General features: G+C 60.4%; 1 protein-coding gene across 1 annotated transcript; it reads right to left on the minus strand.

Annotated features, from left to right (window-relative positions):
• Positions 1-1,056: 1,056 nt before the first annotated feature.
• Positions 1,057-16,982, minus strand: VOLCADRAFT_118440 (uncharacterized protein; the record flags this gene model as incomplete). Its single annotated transcript, XM_002953673.1, has 15 exons — positions 1,057-1,203; positions 1,575-2,022; positions 2,261-4,677; positions 5,146-9,061; positions 9,436-9,608; positions 9,791-10,153; positions 10,553-10,630; positions 11,017-11,149; positions 11,652-11,707; positions 12,039-12,104; positions 12,448-12,486; positions 13,002-13,163; positions 13,762-14,031; positions 14,530-16,446; positions 16,704-16,982. The coding sequence occupies 15 exons, from the start codon at positions 16,980-16,982 to the stop codon at positions 1,057-1,059; spliced, it is 10,464 nt and encodes a 3,487-aa protein (XP_002953719.1).
• Between the last annotated feature and the right edge of the window lie 2,699 nt (positions 16,983-19,681).

Genomic DNA, 19,681 nt, shown 5'->3' on the forward strand with positions numbered 1-19,681 from the left:
CCAGTCAATCACTAGATAGCCAGGGCCCACCTAACCCTAGTCAGTCAGTCAGTCAGTCAGTCAGTCAGTCAGTCAGTCAGTCAGTCAGTCAGTCAGTCAGTCAGTCAGTAGTCAGGTGCTAAGTGCGGAGTATCGTTCAGCAAATCAAGCTGTCCGCTGGGAGACCTCTCCAGTCCCGTCCTCAAACACACGTGGGGTCCAGCAGCCCCGAAAAACAGCATCAACAACACGTAGCAACGACAAACATTAACCGGGGCAGCAAGCAGCAGTAGCAGTAGCTACCAGAATATATGGGTGGATGTACCGCCCACCGCGCTATTAGTCCGCAATGCTGGTTCCCACACAATCTGTTGACACTGCCATACTTGTCGCCAAGACACTCCACAGCACCTCAACACAGACACACACACATGACACACAAGCCACATCCATACTGCTCCAAGCCCTCCAGGATATCCAAGGCGGCACACAGGGGGCCACCGTAAAAGTAACCAACAAAGCAGGAGCCGCCCGAACACTGCCGACGGCATCCACGTCGTTCGACCACAAGCCCCCCGCCCGGCCAACAAAACATTCCAACTATAGGGGTGTGGATGGATCCTAATACATTACCGCATCGCGAGGTAGGTCGCACCAGTACTAGCTACTAGACCAGGCAGGACATGTACATAACTTTCGCTACCTAACCGTCTGCCTAACCGCCTGGCTATGTGTCTGTGCCTCCCCACCTCATCTAGTGCTAGGGGCATTCACGCCCGCCGGGGGTCTCCTGCCTGTCTCCCTTGTCTTTTCCTCACTACTCCTTACTCCCTCCCGCTCTCTCTTCCCCCCTAAGATGGCTCAGATGGTGTTCCCTTCCGGGGCCCCCCAGCGTTACGTGCGCCCAGACGGGCGAAGTAAGATGTTACGCTAGGTTACAAAATACTTGAAAGTAAGGGGGAAGGCAAGGGGGGAGGAACTCTATCCAGCCCAGTTCATACTTTCTCCTCCTCCCGATCTCGCAGCTGCAGCTGCAGCTACAGCTACAGCTGCTACTGCTACTGCTAATGTGGCCGCTCACCACCTTTCCACAAGCATGTAGCAGCCTCCGCCGCTCTGCACTGCCGCGATGAGCACGCCCAATGGCTCAAAGAGCTCCAGGGGCGGCGGACCCACCAGACCCGCCAGCGTGCCGCAGACCTCCGTATGGGGGGCCAGTCGGCCCTGCGAAAGCACACGAGTGCAGGCAGCCAGGGGAAAGGAGACGGCCATTCAGCATGGCACGGGGCACAACGCGGCGCGATGTGTGGCGCCGCGCTCACTTCGCCGATGGGAACACCACCAGGACTACGCCTATTGCTGCTACGTACTTAAGTGCTACTGGGCTGCTTGTAATGACCTGGTATCATAGTTGTTTTATTATTATTATTTATTATTATCATTTATTATTATTTATTATTATTGTTATTATTATTATTATTATTATTAGTAGTTGTTGTTGTTGTTGTTCCTCTGCCCATGCAGGTGTGTACATATACCTGGGACAAGCAATAAGCAGCCAGGACCCGTTTTCCCACCCTCAGGCGCCGGCCCACCTGCAGGCACTCGCTGATCATGGTCTCAGCATCCAGGGGACCAACCACCTGCACCAGCTGCTTCATCACCACCAGGCCTTGCTGGGGCTTACTTCCGGCGGCTCCACCACCGCTGCCAGCACCGCCGCCGCTGCCTCCCCCGCTGCCGCTGCCGCCGCCGTCGCTGCCCTTTCTGTGCCCGTGCACGGCCTTCTGGCCCCAGCCGCCTCCTGAGCCTCGGAGGTTGAGGTGCTCAAAGCCAGGTGGCCGAGGCAACCGGCCGCCGTTGACGGACGGGGTGGGAATGCCTGCTGGCAGCGCTGGTGAGTTTTCGTTGTTGTACGGCTGCGGCTCCGGAGCCTGTCGTACGGCGGTCCACCAGAGCGCCGCAGCTGCGACCGCCGGCTGTGCAGCGGGGGGTGCGTTGTGCGCGCGAGCTCCCGTGAAGAGGGAGATGACGGCGCTGCGCCTGCGATGGAACAGTTTAAATCATATCAGCCACAGGCACAACCGGCACCAGGGCCGACGCCACCGCCGCGACCATAACAGACATATGGTCGCTGCCAGGCATGGGGATAACAGGCGAATAGAGAACAGAGAATGGCCGGTGCCCAGCGCAAACTGATAAGCTAAGAAACGGCCATCCAACCCTGGTAACGCTACCTGCACAAAGTACAAAACTGAAGTCCGAACTTTGCCCCGCTTACCAATCGTTCGTGAAAGGCGGCACCATGATCCCCGGCGGTGGTGGCGGCCCGGCCCGAAGGGGCTGGAAAGCCAAATCCCGATGTTGGTGCTGTTGCTGGTGGTGGTGCAGGAGTAAAGGCTGCTGGTGCTGCTGCACCGGTGGCGGATGCGTGTGTTGCTGTTGTTGCTGTTGTTGCTGCTGTTGTTGCTGATGCAGGCGTTGGGGCTGCTGCCGGTTAGGAAGCGCCTCGCGGTGATGGTGGGGATGTTGGGGATGCAGATGCTGCTGTTGCTGCGGGTTGTGATGCTGCTGGTGTTGCAGATGCTGCTGCTGCAGCGGCGGCGGCTGTTGCGGCCGTTGCTGCTGTTTTTGTGGCTGCTGTGGCTGCTGCTGCGGCGGCAGCGGCTGTGGCGAATTTTGCTGCTGCTGTTGTTGTCGTAGCTGGGGCTGCGGACTCGGACCGCGGGACCGGGTACCCGCGGGAGCAAGCGCTTGCGGGTCGGCGACAGTGTTCGAGCCGGGGCCGTTGTCCGTTGGAGGAGCCGACGGTGGTTGTAGCGGCTGTTGCGGAAGCCCTGCAGGCGGCGCTGTCGGCGCTGCTGCCGCGTCACGCTGCGGCAGGGGCACCGGGGGCGCGCGCTCCTGCTGCTCCCGCTCTTTCTGCCGTCGCCTCTCCTCCTCCACATCCTCCTCCGCGAAAATGCTGTGCAACGCGCGAACAATGCCGGCGCTGAAGCCACCACCACCACCACCACCGCCTCCCGCACCGCCACCGCTGCTCACCCGCTCGCGGCCCTCCGTGCCCAGCTCTCCGCCTTCGCCGTCGGCGTGCATGCCCGTCCTGCTACTGCCGCCCGTCGCATCGCCACCAACAGCATCATATATCGTGGAAGACCCTTCCTGGACGACACACCTGTGAGCCGCAGAGCTAACGGAAGCTGTTGCGTTGCCAAGCAGGGGCTGCGTCGCCGCCAGGTATCCCGGCACCCCGAAAGCTGCGGCGATGGTCGCATCCAGGGACGTCTGCGTGGCCCTGAGCTGCTGCAGCGGATCTAAGCCCCAAAGGCGTGTACACGTGGGCCTTATGAGCTGCTCCCCACAGAACAGCCCGTGAGGCAACATGGAGAGCTGCGGCAGCGGCGCCGCCAGGGGATTGTACGACGATGACGACGCGGGTAAATGGTGACGCTCCGGTGACGTCATGCGGGAGCTGTCGTCGCTTGTGGACTCTTCCCCCCGTTGCTGTTGCTGCTGTTGTTGTTCAGGTTCCTGTTGCGATTGCGGTTGTTGTTGTTGTTGTTGCTGCTGCTGCGGCGGCGGCTGTTGTGGTAATGGCTGTGACTGCAGCTTTTGCTGCTGTTGTTGGCCGGCTGTCGCCGCTGCGGCTGCGGCTGCCTGTGCCTCGGCTTCAGCTACCGCAGCCGCCGTCGCAGCGGCGGCGACGGCTGCTGCTGACGCGGACACGGCGGCGCTGGCGGCAGCCGCTGCGACAGCTGCGGCGGCACCAGCGCCGGACGTGGGCCGCGGCGAGTGAGCCATGTACGAGCAGTACGGCGATACCATGGCACGGTACAAGTCCGGCAGGTCAGGTAGGCGCCGTATTGGCGACGAAAGAACCTGTATCGGCTGTACGGCTTGCCAAGACATCACTTGCGCCACAGGCGACGCAGGCGGCGGCTGCCCCGGCTGCGACGCTGCCTGCAACTGCTGATGTATATGCGCGGGCAGTGGCGAGGCTCCCTGGGGCGGCGTGGGGCCACGTGAGCCATGAACCATACCCGCTACCGCCGTACTGTTGCCGTATGCTCTGTACGACACATGACCTCCGTCGGAGGCCCCGTTGCCGTTGCCTGTGGGCGGCTGCGGGGTGCTGCTGCTTGGCGGCTGCGGCATACTGGGTCGTGTGCTGGAGGGTCCCGGCGACGGTGACAGCAGGCCGCCTCCCACTGCTGCCGCCCCCGGCGCAATCGAAGCCGTCGCAGCAGCAGCGGCAGTAGCACCAGCACCGTTCCCAGAGTTTGCAAAGCTGAACGTGGGCCTGGCAGCTGGGGTTCTGGAGGCGGCACCCAGACCTGGCCCGGACGCGGAGGAGGAGGCGAAAGGAGCCCCGCTACTCCGGCCCAAAGCTGGGGCCCCGGTAACACCGGGCCCGTTGGCGGTGCTCGTGACGTTGTTCTGAAGCGGTCCTCCTCCTGTTCCACCTCCTGCCGCCAACGCCGCCGGTGGCCCCACTGCCGTACGAGCTACAGCCGCGCCAGGAGCTACCTGCACGCTGGAGACGCTCAGGTGTACGGCGGGACTAGATGTCGCTGTAGCCGCAGTCGTGGACGCTGCAGTAGCAGCTACAGGAGGAGTGCCGCCCGAAGCGCGGAGAGAGGAGGAGAAGCCGGAGCCGCTGCTGTTTAAGGACGACCTTAAAGGTACGAACTCGTTCGCCTGAGTAGTGGCCAAGGTTCGATGGATTGGCCGAGTTCGACGGGTTTGACAGATTGCAAGGGTCGAACGGGTCGAGTAAGGGATGAGTAGGTGCTTGACGGGAAGGGTGTGTGCAAGAGGGTTGTGCGCTCGGGTGACATGAGCTGTGGCCCCGTGAAGGGCCCCTTAAACGACAGCGGAGGCCCTAAACAACGGCGTAAAATCCAGGCAAAAACCTGGCAAAGATGCCGCACGAAGCCGCATGGACGGAATTCCCTTGCTGCGCTTCCTTCACAACACTTCACCACCAAGGAAAACAGTGTATCCCCGCATAGCGATTTACAAGGTGCATCCATTTCAGTCAATGTTCGCTGCGTTGAAGGCCAAAGGCACGCGCCCGAAAGGTTCGCGGCAAACGAACCATAGGCCCAACCATAGGCCGCTACCTGTGACGACAGGACCTCCAGACAGCTCCAGGTAATCCCTTACCTGCGGGTTTAGCTTGGAGGTTGACGGGCCCGGATAAGTGGCGTTCAAATTGGTCGCTGAGCCGGCGGATGGAGGAGGATGCGTCGCGTTCAGATTCGTCACCAAGCTAGCACTGGCCTTGGCTCCGAAATTAACGCTGCCCGAGCTCCCGGAGCGGCTCATCGCCACATTTCCGGCAGTAGCAGCAGCGGAAGGGGGAGCGGTGGTTACCATCGCCGTCGCCGTCGCAGTTATCACCGCCTTCCCTGGAGCGTTTAACCCCTTGCTGATCATGTTGTTAATGTTACGGCCTCTTGAGGGACCTGGAGCACCACCGGCGGCTGCAGCAGCAACGGCAGCGGCGGCTGTAAGCGACAGTCCATCCCGCGGCGTCGCCGCGGTCGAGACGGTGGCAGAGGTTGGCGGCAGCAACGTAAGAGGCGTCGGTGTTGGGGGATGGACATGAGAACCTGAGGACGATGATCCGGAGGCGGCTCGTCCCAGTGGCGCGCGAGCCATGGCCGGCTGAGACGGCGGTTGGGACGGAACCGGTGCTGGTCCAGGCAGTGGTGCTGATGGCGGCGTTGGGTGATGCCCTGGACCTGCTTCGCCCTTGACGGCGGCTGCAAAGGACTGTGCCACACTGGGCCCAGGTCCTGGTGCTAGCGGCGCGCTGCCCGCCGGTGGCGATGCCGCTAACGGTACGGCTGGAGGTGCTGATGCCGTTGAATTAGAGATTGCGTGGGTATGCGACGGCGGTGGCGGCAAGGTCGCCGGCGTGGCAGGCCGTCCTGTTGCCTGCGCCGTGGGCAGACATGGCGCCGCCGTGGGTGTCGTCACCGTCGAATTGCTGGCCATCACTGGCGGCAGTGACTGTGTCGGCGGCTGTGCCAACGCTCCCCAAGCCCCCGTCGGTGCCGCCGCGGCAGGGGAGGCACTTGCGACAGCCGTAGATGCCTGCGACGTCGGAAACTGACCCACGGGTCCTCGCTTGCTGTATAGCAAGCTCCGAGGAACTTCGATGTAACCACACACATCCGTGGCAGCGCCGGGGTTGGCGCTGCTGTTGTTTCGCTTGACACCCGTGACGCGTTGGCCGAGACCCGGCGCCGCCGAGGGAGAGCTGCCATTCGCTGAGGTTCCAGCCGTTGACGATGGGCTAGCCGCTTGGGTAGCGGCGGCCGACGGCGTCGGCGGCAGTGGCGCCGCTTTAGCCGCAGACCCGTACCGATCCGCTGCCCCCGACGCCGACGCGACCGCCGCCGGCATGGTTAGCGCGACCGTCCCTGCAGAAGCTCCATCGCCACTCGTTGCCAGCCAAGATACGGATTCCCCAGCCCACTGGTTCCCTAGCCCTGGCGGCTCCGGGGAAGACGAATGGCGGCTGTCGCTACTGGCCATTACAACCTGTCGGGGCGCAGCTGCCCTTCCGCCAGCCGGCGCAGTCCCTGACGCTTGGCCAGGCACTGGCCCTGCCAATGCCGCTGCTGCAAAAGAGGGCACTGCCGACGCAGACGACGACGATGCGCCAGTTCCCGCTACGGGCCGCACCACTGCCACAGCAGCGGGTGCTGCTGCTACAGCGCCAACATGCTGCTGGGGCGGCGGCGGGAGGCTATTGCCTGCTGCGATAACAGGCACTGTCGTTGCGCTCTGTGGGGCCACTTCTGCCGCGACGGAGGCTTGTCCGTGTGCCTGTCCCTGGGCACGTCGATTACGATGCCCCGAAACCACCTTCCACTGTCCGCCTTCGTCACCCTCAGCCACCGCCTCCACCTCAATCTTTATGTAAGGCTCTGTTTCCACAGCCGTCGATGCGACGACTACAGTACCCACCTCTGAATCTGCCATACAGGAGACATGCACGTCTGCTGCAGGGGCACCCTGCTTCAAGCCCCTGCCCGTAGACGCTGCGCTGGCTGCTGGTGCTGTTAAGGCTGCTGCTGTAGGTGCCATTGCTACTGTATGGGCTGCTGCTGATAAGGCAGCTGTTGTGGAGGCGATAGCGGCAGCAGGGCTCACAGCCACGGCCCAAGGCGCGTTGGGATGCAGAGCGGATGCACCCACGGCCCTAGGTGTTACGGCGGTGTATACTTGGTTACCAGCCAGGGTCTCTGATTGAACTCGCTTGGCCAGGGATTCACTATCCGCACAGGCAGCCGCAGAGGAAGTAGCAGCCGCCGGAGCCACGCTGTTCAGTACCAAGGCCGGGCGTGGAGATGGTGCGACCGCCGTCTCGACCCGCGGCGTGGCCGAGGCGACAGGAAGACCAGTGGCAGCAGGCGGCTGCTGCTCTTCGGGTGGTGGCAGTAGTGGTGGCTGCGGTGCCAGCGGAGGCGGCACCGCCACTGCTCCCGCACCCGTGCTCGGTGGAGCTGCTGATTTCGAGGGCCGCAGCTCTGGCTGCCCTGGCCCGGGACCTGGCTCACAGGCCCCCGCTGCCGCCCCGCCCCGGCCTGCAGGTTCCGGCTCCTGCCCTGTCCCTGGCGTAGGTGCCGCTGGCGACGGATGCAGCTCCTGAGCTGTGAGCGCCTGCTGTACGATTGCATCAGGCGCCGCAGTGGCGGCCGCTTCTGCCACGTCGGAAGCCCAGGAAGCGGCGGTTGTGGGGGAGCTGCCGTTGCCCGCAGGCGCCTGTGTCGGTGCTGCTGCTCCTGTCACAGATGCAGCCGCTGCCGCCTTACGAGCCTCCCTACGAGCCGCTCGCCGCCGTGCACTGCGGCTGCTCTTGCTACCTGCCGCCTCGTCGCCTCCGTCGGTTGCCGTGTCGTCAGCGGCGACGGGTCCACTACCGCGCGGTGACGGGTCCACTACCACTAGCGGCGCCGCCTGCTCCGCCTTCGATCCCGCGAAGTCATCACCGCCGAATGGACTAGGTCCCGAGGTTGCCAAACCTGTCGACGACTCCGGCGCTACTGCTGCTGGTTCTGCGGCTGCGGCAAGTGCAATCGTAGATGGGGACACGGCAGGTAGTTCTGCCGGCTTTGCTGCCGCGGCGGCTGATGTCTGCCGCGGCGCGTCAACGGTCAGCAGCAGCGACGCAGCCGTCGAGGCTGCTGCTTGCAGTTTAGGGGTTGGGGGAACTTGTGGCTGCACTGCCACCGCCGACACCGTCGCATGGCTCACCAGCGGTCCGGAGGGCACCGGCGCAGGGTTAGACGGGCCCTGCGGCGGGGTCGCCGCTGCCAGAGGGGCAGGTACCGGTGGCGGTAACGGCGCCGTGCAGGGGGCAGATTTTCCTGCTAGGGCGTCGCCGCCGGGAACGGCTGCGTTGCAGGTGCACGCTGCACCTCCGCCGCTGTGCTTTGCCCCGGTGCCAATGGCGGCACCTCCCATAACGAAGCCGGCCCCTGTCCTGCGGGCCTTACGCCGCTCCAGCAGCAGTGCAGTGCCGTTCTCCGCTACCTGAGCCGTCACGACTGGTCCAGCCGCCGGAGTCGTCGCCTGCTCCGATGAAGCACGACCTCCTGCCGCTGCCGCGCGAGGTCCCACGCCCCCCAGCCAAATGTTGCCATCCGCACACATGGGCTGCAGCTCCACACTGGCCAACGGACCCACGGGTCCGTCCGGCTGTGCAGCAAAGCCAAGCCGCATGTGCACATGGGGCTTTGCTGTCGCCTCCGCTGCCGAACCAGCCGCGCTGGCGACGGCGATGCTGGCTTCCGGCGCTGCGTCCGTCGCAACCACATCACCCCCTTGCGGTGAAAAGCTTCGATCGCGCGGGGTGCATTTGTCTCCCCTGTCAACACCGGCACTGCTTCCGCCACCGGCACCACTACCACCGCCACCGCCAACACCGGCACCATTACCACCGCCTCCGCCGCGTTTGGGGCCTTTGGATGTGAGCCGCCGAGAGTCCTGTGCCGTACTAGACGTCAGGCTGGAGGCCGACGGCGCGCCTGACTGCTTGCCCTGCTGTACGTACGACAGGAGGATTCTGGCTGCAGCGGAATGGCCAGCCTGCGAGGAAAAAAAGAAAAGCAACAGGGTAAACAACAGCTGGACCTGCTGACAATCCGTACCCGGCTGTTCTATCTTAACCGCCCTAATCTTTTCATTCCTGCAGAACCCTTGACCCGATAATCCGTAATTAGTGTTGTGTCGTAAAAACGCTTCCCCCCCAAGAAGACCCCACCTGCTTCAACCCCAAATCAGTGATGCCGTCCTCAGTAATCCGCACACACAGATGCGTGCGTGTTACCGCTACTCACCTCCAACGCTTTCTCCAGGCAATGTCGCGACGTTGCCGACGATAAGTCCATAGGTGCGCCGCGGTGTAGCAGATACGCCAGCAACAATGGCCTGCCGTACCGCAAGGCCAGCTGCGCGGCGGTGTGACCGCCGTACAGGGGCACCGTCAGCATGGGATCGCGGCTGCGCTTCTTGGCCGCCGCCGCGGCGGCAGCGGCACCGCGGCGACCGCCTCGCGCGGAGGCGGACGCACCGGTTAGGCTGCCCAGAACCCCGGCACGGAGCTTTTTCTCCTGCGGGGAAAATCAGGCAGAGGCAGATACAGAGTTGAAGTTCCATGCCAAAAACTTTCCCTTCTACTACAAGGTGGCCCTCTGCCAGTCCGCCGACCCAGATAACTTTGCCCCGTGTCCCCCGCATCAAGCCCACTGCTGGTTTATTTCCTTTTGTCCTTCCTACCCCCAGTCCCTCCTACCTCCGCTCGCACATCCGCCTCGTAAGCGAAGCACGTGGTTTTGGCGCCCAGCGGCATCCTCGCATCTTCCACCAGCAGCCGAGCCGCCGCCAGCTCCAACTGTCCTCCGCTAGCCAATCCAGAGGTGGCGTCCGCGACTGCAGTGCTTCCCTCTGAGCCTACCTGCCCAAGGCCGCCGCCGCCGCCACCCGGCTTGCCGCCAGGACCCGCCAGCCCTGCTACCGCCACTGAGCCGCCGCCGGTGGTGGCTACCACCGCCGCCGCCGCGACCGCCGCCGGTGTGGGCGCTGCGCTGCAGCCGTAATGCGCCAACAGGTGTAGCGGCATGTAGCCCAGGGCGTCACGCTCCAGGGGGTCCGCACCCTAGGGGAGTGGGGAAGGAAGGGAAGGGAAGGAAGGCCAAAAGAAAGGAAACTTGAGTGAAGAGCGGCGCATGCGGAGAATAACACGTGAGATCTGTAGGCATTGCAGGCATTACATATATACATATGGTATATGTATATACAACATGTATGGACATGCATGAGTACGCAAGGGCAAACCGCACTTACAGCGTCCCTTAACTGGGACGGACGCGTTCTAATACGCGGCATAACCTCTAATGTACCCGCCTACCAACAACACCGCCGGCTTTGGAATGTTTTATAAAGAGAGTTAACGCCGTAGCGCTCTAGGAACGCTAGGGGATGGCCGCGCGATTACCGGCCAACGGCCGCTGCTGCTGCCGACGCCGCTCTGTAGCGCATTGTTCGACACACTCACGTTCTGCAGCAGCCAGCGTATCGCCGCGAGGTTCCCAGCTCGCACTGCCAGGTGCAGCGCAGTGTAACCATCGGCATCCTGCAAGACACACAAACGAAGGCACCCAGGCACCAGGACACCGACACACACCACATGACAGGTTGTTAGGCATGAGCATGGAGGACCTTTCCGGTATCATAGCTATATCCACAGCTATTCACCATTACAAAGCAAAATATGCAATAAACTACGGCCCTCTCGAGCCAATAGATCAGCTAGGAGGATAGCCCCATCAGCTAGGAGGACAGCCAACACAACTCGAGCCAATACACCACCTAGAAGGACAGACCCAATTGAACATCCAGACCACCATACAACCAGCGGCCAGCCAGCCAACCAAAGCAGTCAATCAGACAACCAGCGAGGCGACCCGATTAGACAGCTAGTTACACGCAAGCAGGGAAGGGGCCCCCCGGTCTACGCACGTGGGCATCCAGGAGGGCTCCCCGCGTCTTCATGGCCGCCATGAGGGACACCGCGGCCTCTGGAGGTGCGGCATCCATAACGGCGGGAAGTGCCACCAGCTGTAGCTGGGCCCGAAGCTCCTCGGTTTCAGGGCTAAAAGAAAGTGGGAAGCGAGAGGGTTGGGCCAGGAGTGAAAGGTAGAGTGTGCGGGGTGGAGTGGTGGGGTGGGGTGGGGTGGGGGGACGGGTGACAGGCGGGCCGCCGCAAGGGAACCAAGCGCACTGCAATACCTATGAAACCCAGCAGGCGGATAGATCGGTTTCCACTCGCCAACAGAGACACGAGAGGCACCTCTAAAGAAATGCACCTTCGCCGTCCGAACGGTACAACACCACGGGGTGCAAGTAAGGCCACACCACATCTGTTTTAGTATCACACCCAAGGCGCTCCGCCAGCCTCTTGAGAGGCCTTTTCAGCGGCCAGCTACTACAAAATCCCCCAAGACAGTTCTTCTTTTTCCTCTTTTGCTTGCAGAACCGAGAAACACGCTGCAGCAGAAGGACTTCGTGCAGACGCGGTCAGTCAAGCGGGAGGAATCTCGTGGCCATGGCCGTGCGGGCGACTCTGCTCTCGGCGGCGGAGGCCACGTACTTACGTCGCGGCGGCGCGAATGGCGACGCGGTAGTTACACTGGACGCAGGGGCAGCCAGCCTGGGGATTATTCACGGCACAGCGGAGAGCGAGCATATGGTTCGCCAAAGTGGCCAAAAGTTTTCAAAAACTGTGAGTGTAACGTTACCCGCCTGCCCGAAACACACACCCAGGCCCACATGCTAAGCACCAGTGCCCTTACGCTCCCACCGGCCGCCGAGGAAAGACCCAATACCTAATGGGGGCCGCATAGCTTTAATGTTAATGTTCCCCGGTTGGCCATTACTACTACCGGCCGTCACCGTTGGAGCCATCCATTTTCCCCCTATAGCCCGGAGGAAATGTGAACGGTGGTCTGCGTGGTGTGGATTGCGGCTCTCCCATGACTCACCACTTCAGACCGCTCCACCCGCTGGGACGCATGCAGCAGCCGCCGGTAGATGTCCGCCTGGGCCCTCTGCCGGGTGCGAAAGCCGGTTCGGTGGGAGGGCGGAAAGCGAGATGGGCTGTGTACGTATGTATGTATGTATGTATGTATAATCCAGGGCGGCTTCTATATTTCGTGTCCCTAGACCTGCCCTGCCCCGCCGCGCCATCCCACGCAGCCCAAGCTGCCAACGTGACCCACTCCAAGAAAGGAACACTACTTTATTACTGGTCTGGAAATCCGGCCTGTCTGTCACTGCGTAAAGGTTCTTTCCCCTAGCTTCCCTTCAAGACGTCCGCACGCGTCCGAAGGCTCCACCTTTCCCACGCAGCGACCACCCCTATACCGCAGTCCCGGCCGAGCCCTTGCCCACCTGAAGCTCCTCAAACGCAGGGTCTCCGTCCAGCAGCGCCTGTGTGTGGGTGTTTGTATTTGTTTGTGTGACATCAGCAGCAGGTTGTGAGAAGCAGCACTAGCAGTTCTTCAAGTCTGACAGATACATCGACGCCGCATGCAGAGCCATGGAGCGCAAAACACACACACACACATGGCGCGTGGTCACAGGCAAGGAAAAGCAAAACGTATCGAGGGACCCGGGAAGATGCAATGAGGTTCAGGTACGTTTCGAGGATAGGACGTTTTGGCCACAGGGCGCCCTATCCGGGTGCGAATCGAGACTGCCTGGCCACATGCGCCACCCCTTTCCTCGCGGTGGTTTTCGGGAGCCGCCAACACCTGGTGCGTCTGGAGCTTTTCCTGTGGACGTGCCTGTCCTGTGGAACCCAAGCCTCACAGTATCTGAAAGAAAGCATAGCAGAACTTGGTAATGCAACAAATTTCGTACAGAACGGCCGGCAACATCAGGACCCACCGTTACCAGCCGCCACCACAATCATAGCCACATCACACTTTCGCTTAAATACGTACCTGGACGATTTCCACGTCGCCCCGCTCGATGGCCATATGGTACGGCGTGCCATTGCTGTCGTCCGGTGTGTACGGACACGCTCCGAAACGCAACAAAACCCGCACCGTTCGTACATCCCCGACCTCCACGGCGTGACACAGGGCCATATAGGACGCCACCGCCTGCACGCGCGATTCCACAGTGGTGAAGTGACGTCATTACCCGCATCAATACCAATACAACGTCCATGGCCCCCCGGCTTTTACGGACACACCCGCACTTGTGTGCGGAACTTGTAACTTGTAACTATTACAGCGCGTTGCTGGGTAAAACCAGGTCCGTGATAACCAGGCAATGGTGCAACAGCAGCAGCAGTAGCAGCTATCAACTGGCTGTATATGCACGATTCGAAAATGTGCTCCATAACGTCACATTCAATATATTCAAAGCTCTCTCCTCTTTAAGGCTCTCTCTCTCGCTCCTGTAACCCACATCAGCGTTTATAGAGGCAGGCTTTCCCCACGACGTCGCAACCAAGCGAAGCACTACTCAAAAACACACCCTACGGACTCACTCTTCGAAAGCGCGTTTTTCAATGTTTAATGATTGACCACGATTATGAAGTTATCGGACTTGTCACGCCTATTTCGGCTGCCTATTTCCGGCCGTATGTAACGCGTTGTTGACGCACCCAAGTCATGTGTTCTACCCTTCCTCCCAAACCTGTCCGCAAGGGTGCACCTAGGACGGCCCACTACGAAGCCCCCCATGGTGGCTTACCAGGGGCAGTCCTGCCGCGGCGGCTGCTGAAGCACGCTCCGCCGCCGCCTTGTCCGCCGCTGCGCCAGCCCCTGCGCCAGCGGCCGGAGTGACCGAGCTGGCAGTTGCCGCAACGGCTGACGTTGCAAAGACCCAGTCCGCAGCGCGTGCCCCGGCTTGCAGCAGCAGCTTCACGCAGCCGGGCTGGGCGTGCTCCACCGCGAACCACAGCGCCGGCAGTCCGAACTTGTCACACACGTTAGGGTTGTCCACTCTCCGCTGTAGCAGCAGCTGTAGGTGTCACCAAGAATGGGGGAGGAATTAGGATCGTGCAGGTCAGGTGCGTGAAGTTAAAGAAAAAACCCCATTTGTTCGCATTCGTCACGTTATATCCGCGTTGCATCTACCCGAGTAAAAGCTGTGAGGGAGATGGAACGGTGCGTTCAATGTGCGAGAGACTCAGTGCCATGAAGCAGGACAGCCGGGGCGTTGAACCGTACCCGGAGCGGACGGTGATTGGGCCTACCGTGAACCCTAAGACGCAGTAACACGCGTGACGCGTGTTACTGCGTGACGAAGAGCGTGAGCACATCGCTGTGCGGAAGCTGCAAGGATAGGTACTTTGACACGCACGCCTGCTTCTCCGAAACACTTGACATCGCAACCCTAGGATGCCAGGCGCAGTTCCATGCGGCGGAGTGTAATTCAAAAGCACAAGGCAGGGTGCTTTAAATCGCTGCATGTCGCAATCCTTTGCATGCGCTGAAGCACAGGCACGCGAAAACGCACCTCCAGCACCTCCTCATATCCATTGGCCGCAGCCATTCCCAGCGGCATCAACATGGGTGGCCGACTACCAGTCTTGGCACTGCCAGCCATATGCCCAGCCGGCTTCACTGCTGTGCGGCCACTGCCGGCCCCATTGCCCTCACAGTTGATGGATGAAGGAGCGGAGGACTCGCTCTCTGACACCTCATTCGCCGGCTGCGGTGGCCGCTGCTGCTCGTCCACGGGCCCCAAGCCGCCTGCAGCCAGCGAGCGCTCAACCAGCGCCACGTCACCGTAAAGTGACCCACGGGTCATCAAGCAAGCAGCGCAATCCGGTTTGTCGCACAAATTCAGTAGCGCCACAACCGACTGATCACACATGCCTAACTCCGCAGGACTTGCGTCGTACGACACCTGTCTGTTAAGCCATAACAGCTGCAAGCCGCAACACGCAGCAGGGACCCCCAAGTCGTCCCTGCTCCACGCCTGGCCCTCCGCTCCGCCAGCATCTTTGCCGGTTCCTGTGGAAGCGCCCGATGCAGTGGGAGCCTGAGGGAGCGAGGCTGTGGATTCATTGAGCGCGCCGCTCCCGCTGCTTCGCCTGCTGTTGTACCCGACGCCTGACAGACCCTGCGCGCCGAGCTGCTCAACTGAGTGCGGACTTGGCCCCACTTTGCTGCTTGAATCGCTACTGCCACCGCTTCCGCTGGCACTGCTGCCACCCCACGGTCCTCGCTCGCTGCCGCAGGTGCTGCTCATGCCACCGCTGGCCGAGGCGCCGCTGGCGCCTCCGCGCCCACAGTCGCTGCCATTGCTGCCAGCTGACGCTGAAGCCGACGCTGATGTGGAGGTCGCTGCGGCCAACAGCCGCAGCATGCGCGTGCCGCCACCACGGAGCCATTCCATGTGGCGGCACCAGGAGCCACAACCCGAGGACTGAGACTGTGATTCCGCCGGCTGCTGCTGCTGCTGGCTTAGCGGCACCGGCAGCGATTGCGTCAACGGAGCCGCTGCCGCCGCTGTCTGCCCATTGCTAGTGGGATGCGGTAACGGCGGCGATTCTGCACGTTGTGCCGTACCGGCATGAAGCAACAGAGAATCCCCTCCAGCAGTGCTTGACGGCTGCTGGTCCATGGCCATTCCCGCCAGCTGCACGGCATCGGACGCCGCCGCCTCCTGGCCGCCGACGCGTCCTGGTGCGGCAGAAGAGCCAGTAGGCGGCGTGCCCGAAGTAGTTGGCTGCAGCGGTCCTCGAGATGGTGGTGGTGTCACCAGTGACCTAGCTGCCTGGCCCAGGGGTGGAATACCCATCCAGCCCGCAAAGACGTCAAGTGAGACGCACAGCGGTGTCTCCGCCTCGTGAACAAATGATACCGGCGGACAGCCGTCAGGCGGTGCAGCCGGCATACCGGCAGTGTGATCAGGATCAGACATCCATAGGTGCCAGTACAGTGGAAGCCAGTCTGGCTCTTCTAAAAGGTCCGCGGACTCTGCCGCAGGTCGATCTGACGCGGCTGTGATCTGGGTCATCGTCGTCATCGTCGCCGTCTGTCCATTGGCGTTCAACGGCGTCGGCGCCTCGCCTTCTGCCTTCACACCTGCGCCTGAAGCTGACCTGCCATCACCATCACCGTCGCAGGCAGCCAGAGAATTCACAGTCTGGACTGTGGTGGCTGTGGTTGCATCGGCAGGCGGAGGCGTTTCCAGAGCCAACCCTGCACCCGGGCCTCCCACACGCTGCCGCTGCCCATCGCTCCTGCGCTGCGCACTCTCCCCACTCCAATACTGTTCCCACAGAACCTTGTAAGGCAGCAGGTGCAGGCGCAGGAACCCATCAGCAACGACGCAGCCAGAATCGTTGCTGTTGCTGCAAACGGCCTCCAGCGTATTGTCTAGTGGGAGCTCTCGAAGGTCCGGGCCGTACAAGCTCATCTCAATCTGGAGGGATTAAGAGTTCAAGAAATGAATGGGGAGTCGTTGGGAGTAACCGGAAGGCCCAAACGGGCAGACCTATGCGACGCTTTAATACGTATCTATCATACGTAGATGTACGCGATTTTTAACCGCGTGGACTCACGTGTCACAGCGGGTGCGTGTAAGCGCGTTTGTAAGGACTGCAAACCTGGTATTGTAGGCAGTCAAAGGCTTTGCGGAGTTCCAAACTGTATGTGGCTTATGGCCACCTGTAAACTCACCTCTGGCTCAGTCCCATACTTGATACCCAGATGGTCACATGCCAGGGCCGAAACTTCGGCCAGGCGTTGCGAACGTAACACTTCGAGACGGGCTGTGCGGCTGGCCCAGGGGGACTTTACGATGACCGAAAGGCTCGACACGGCGGTATCGCCATTTCCAAGACAGCCATCCTGCGTGCCATGGTCCCAGCCTAGGTTTTGGCTTGCGCGGTGGGACCGGCTGGCAGGGATGATGTTGAACATACACAGTGCCAGCCCGCCGCACGTGGTACGGTGCATACCTGGTGTGACACATTCCCGCCAGCGCTCTGGCATGCTGCTGCCTTGTGATCCACTGAAACCGACGCATCTCCCTTCTGAGAAGCGCAGGCAAGGCATACTGAGGCCATCTTCACTGTTCAACGGCCCCGGCCCGCGCCAGCACCCCGTCACGCGACAGGCTACGACGCATCAGCCTGGAAGTTATATGGCACGCTTGCAGCTTGATAAAGCCGAGGTATCTCCTCAGCCACTGAGCAGCTTATGCACGGACGCATGCAGTCCGAAACTGCAACCGTAAAGCAGTTTGTATTGCGTAATAGCTCCAAGAAATCCTTACAAACAACTTAGATTTTAACCAGGCCACGGCAACACCGAGGCCCGGCTCAAAACGCAGAGCCAAAGGAGCAATCTACAGTTCTGGACACGGGCAGTTGCAGTGCTCCCCAGGGCTTGCGGTGCAATTAGAATTGCTCATCTAAGGAAAGGATACACTGCATGACATGTACGTTTGTTGACTTCAACCTTTTGGCGCGAACTTTGTACCGCCTATTTGTTACTGATGCAAAGTACACGTACAAGCAGCTTTCCAGGAGAATACAAGGCGTTAGCTGAATGACTTTAGAAGAATACGCGGGATGGCGCGAACTTATTCCGGCTGCAGGAATTCTGAACCCCAGTACTGCAATTGTGAACAAACACTAAGTCAGTAATGTTCTTCCTACGACATTTTGACAGTGAACTAAAGATGCTTCTTTGACTTTTCAATGATGAAATGACTGCGTTGCTTCATCGGCTCCGGGCTCGTCATCCGCGGTGTGCACAGAGCGCCGGGCACAGGCACCTACTGCAGGATGCACTGGCCTCCATGCATTGTGAAGGCACATCTAAGCAAGACCTGTGTTAGAAGTGCGGCTTGCCTGGGTTGGTCTTCGGGTTTGTCCTTCACGGGCCTGCATCACTAGTGGCTTTTCCTCCGAAACCTCCGCCAAACTCGCATGAAGCTCAACCTAGCAGCCAACTTTGGGCTGACGCGCAAAGCGCCGCTAGGTCGTCCAACCGGATGGCTGGCGCCGTGCCCACGCCACCCGTCACACCGGACTTGGACTTTGACTCACCGTGCCGCTCAGACACGCGACGACCGCAACAAGTGCGAGATGTCACCAATGTCACCTAAGAAGTCAGGCCGGTCTGGGTTTCTCCCCTGGTCGGCGTTGCTGCTTTTCCACGGCAGCGGCGTTAACCACGGATATAAAGAAGGAACATTTATCGAAGCTGGTGCCAATTTGTGGTGTATTTGAGGGGCGCACGTGTGGTGGCGGAGCGAGGTGCAAGGGCCTGGGGAAACCCACAACCCCTCGACCCCCTGCCCCCTTAACACACGCCTTAGCTTAGGCTAGGTGGGTGGTCGTATTAGGTTTGTGCATGCACCGACACGGAGCTATATCCAATGTAAAATTTAGGCAAAAGACAGAGATGCCATACGATAACATGACGCAAACCTACACCAAGCAGCCCACACCAAGGCCTCACCGTTGTGCCTGACAGTGAACCGCAGATGATATGGAAAGACAATGATTGAACAACCTCATAGCTCAGCAAGCACAAAGACATCGTTACAAACATTGTACGAATAGGTACGAATACAAAGGTCCATCAACGGTATTAAGACTCAATTCCTGTGCAATTACCGACACCGTCTACTACAATCCCAGTAACAACCTCCAACAACCTCAATCAGGGGTAATGCTGCTCATGCGTAGCACCTGATGCAAAAGAAGGACCTCTTAAGTGGCCCCTCAGCTGCCTCTCGGGTGGGGCCGCGACTTAGGATTATACTGGTCGCGTCGCATTACTGCTCTTGTACATGCTGCACCGCGTCAGTGCTTAGCCACCCGCATTGCTGCGGCGCAGTGTGCTCATTAAACTGTATTTTATAGTGGCGATCTTGTGCTTGTCTTAGCAAGGCCGCAACAGCATGGATTGCGGTGAATCTACTGCTGGACCGACACGGCGAGAGACATCGCAAATGCGCGTCTTGAGAGCATTCAGTTAGCGTTTTGGGCTGGCTATCAGCTCGGCCCGGAGCAAGCTATGTACATGTATGATAGGGAATGCTTTCTGAAAATGCGCTGCATGGCTGGTCGATTCGACCGATGACAGTTACGCCTAGCCGTTTCGGAACCAGAACCGTGAAGTATAACGGTTGCCAGGATCACCCGTTCCCACCTGTAGCAGCCCTGCTCCTACACACCCTCGTTTTCAGCGACGCTTTCACGTTTCCCTTGTGACCGGGTCTCTACCTCTAATGCCTCTACCAATAGTGCCACTGCTGGTCGTTTTAGATCCCTCAAATATATGAAAATGCGCATGCCGTATTAATGCGCTTTGACCATGACCCCCACCACCGCGAGCACGAACACGCGAACCCTTCCACCCATGAACACATTTCAACGTATTGAGTACTGTATGTCTACCGATAGGATGGAAATCCAATAGCGTCTATGCGGTTTGTTGGGCAATTCCATGACCTCGCAAGGGAAACACACGGCCATCCAAAAACACGAGGACGAGTTGTTATGTATGCCGCTGCAAGCCTGTTGGCGACGACAAGCTGCAGCTCCTCCTCTGCATCCCTCTACATCCCTCCCTCCCTCTATCCCTTTATACATCCCCCCATCCATACACCCCTCCCCCCACCCTATGGCGTAAAAGGGTCG

The sequence above is a fragment of the Volvox carteri genome, assembly GCF_000143455.1.
Source record: "Volvox carteri f. nagariensis unplaced genomic scaffold VOLCAscaffold_37, whole genome shotgun sequence".
In the NCBI taxonomy this organism is placed as follows: domain Eukaryota; kingdom Viridiplantae; phylum Chlorophyta; class Chlorophyceae; order Chlamydomonadales; family Volvocaceae; genus Volvox; species Volvox carteri.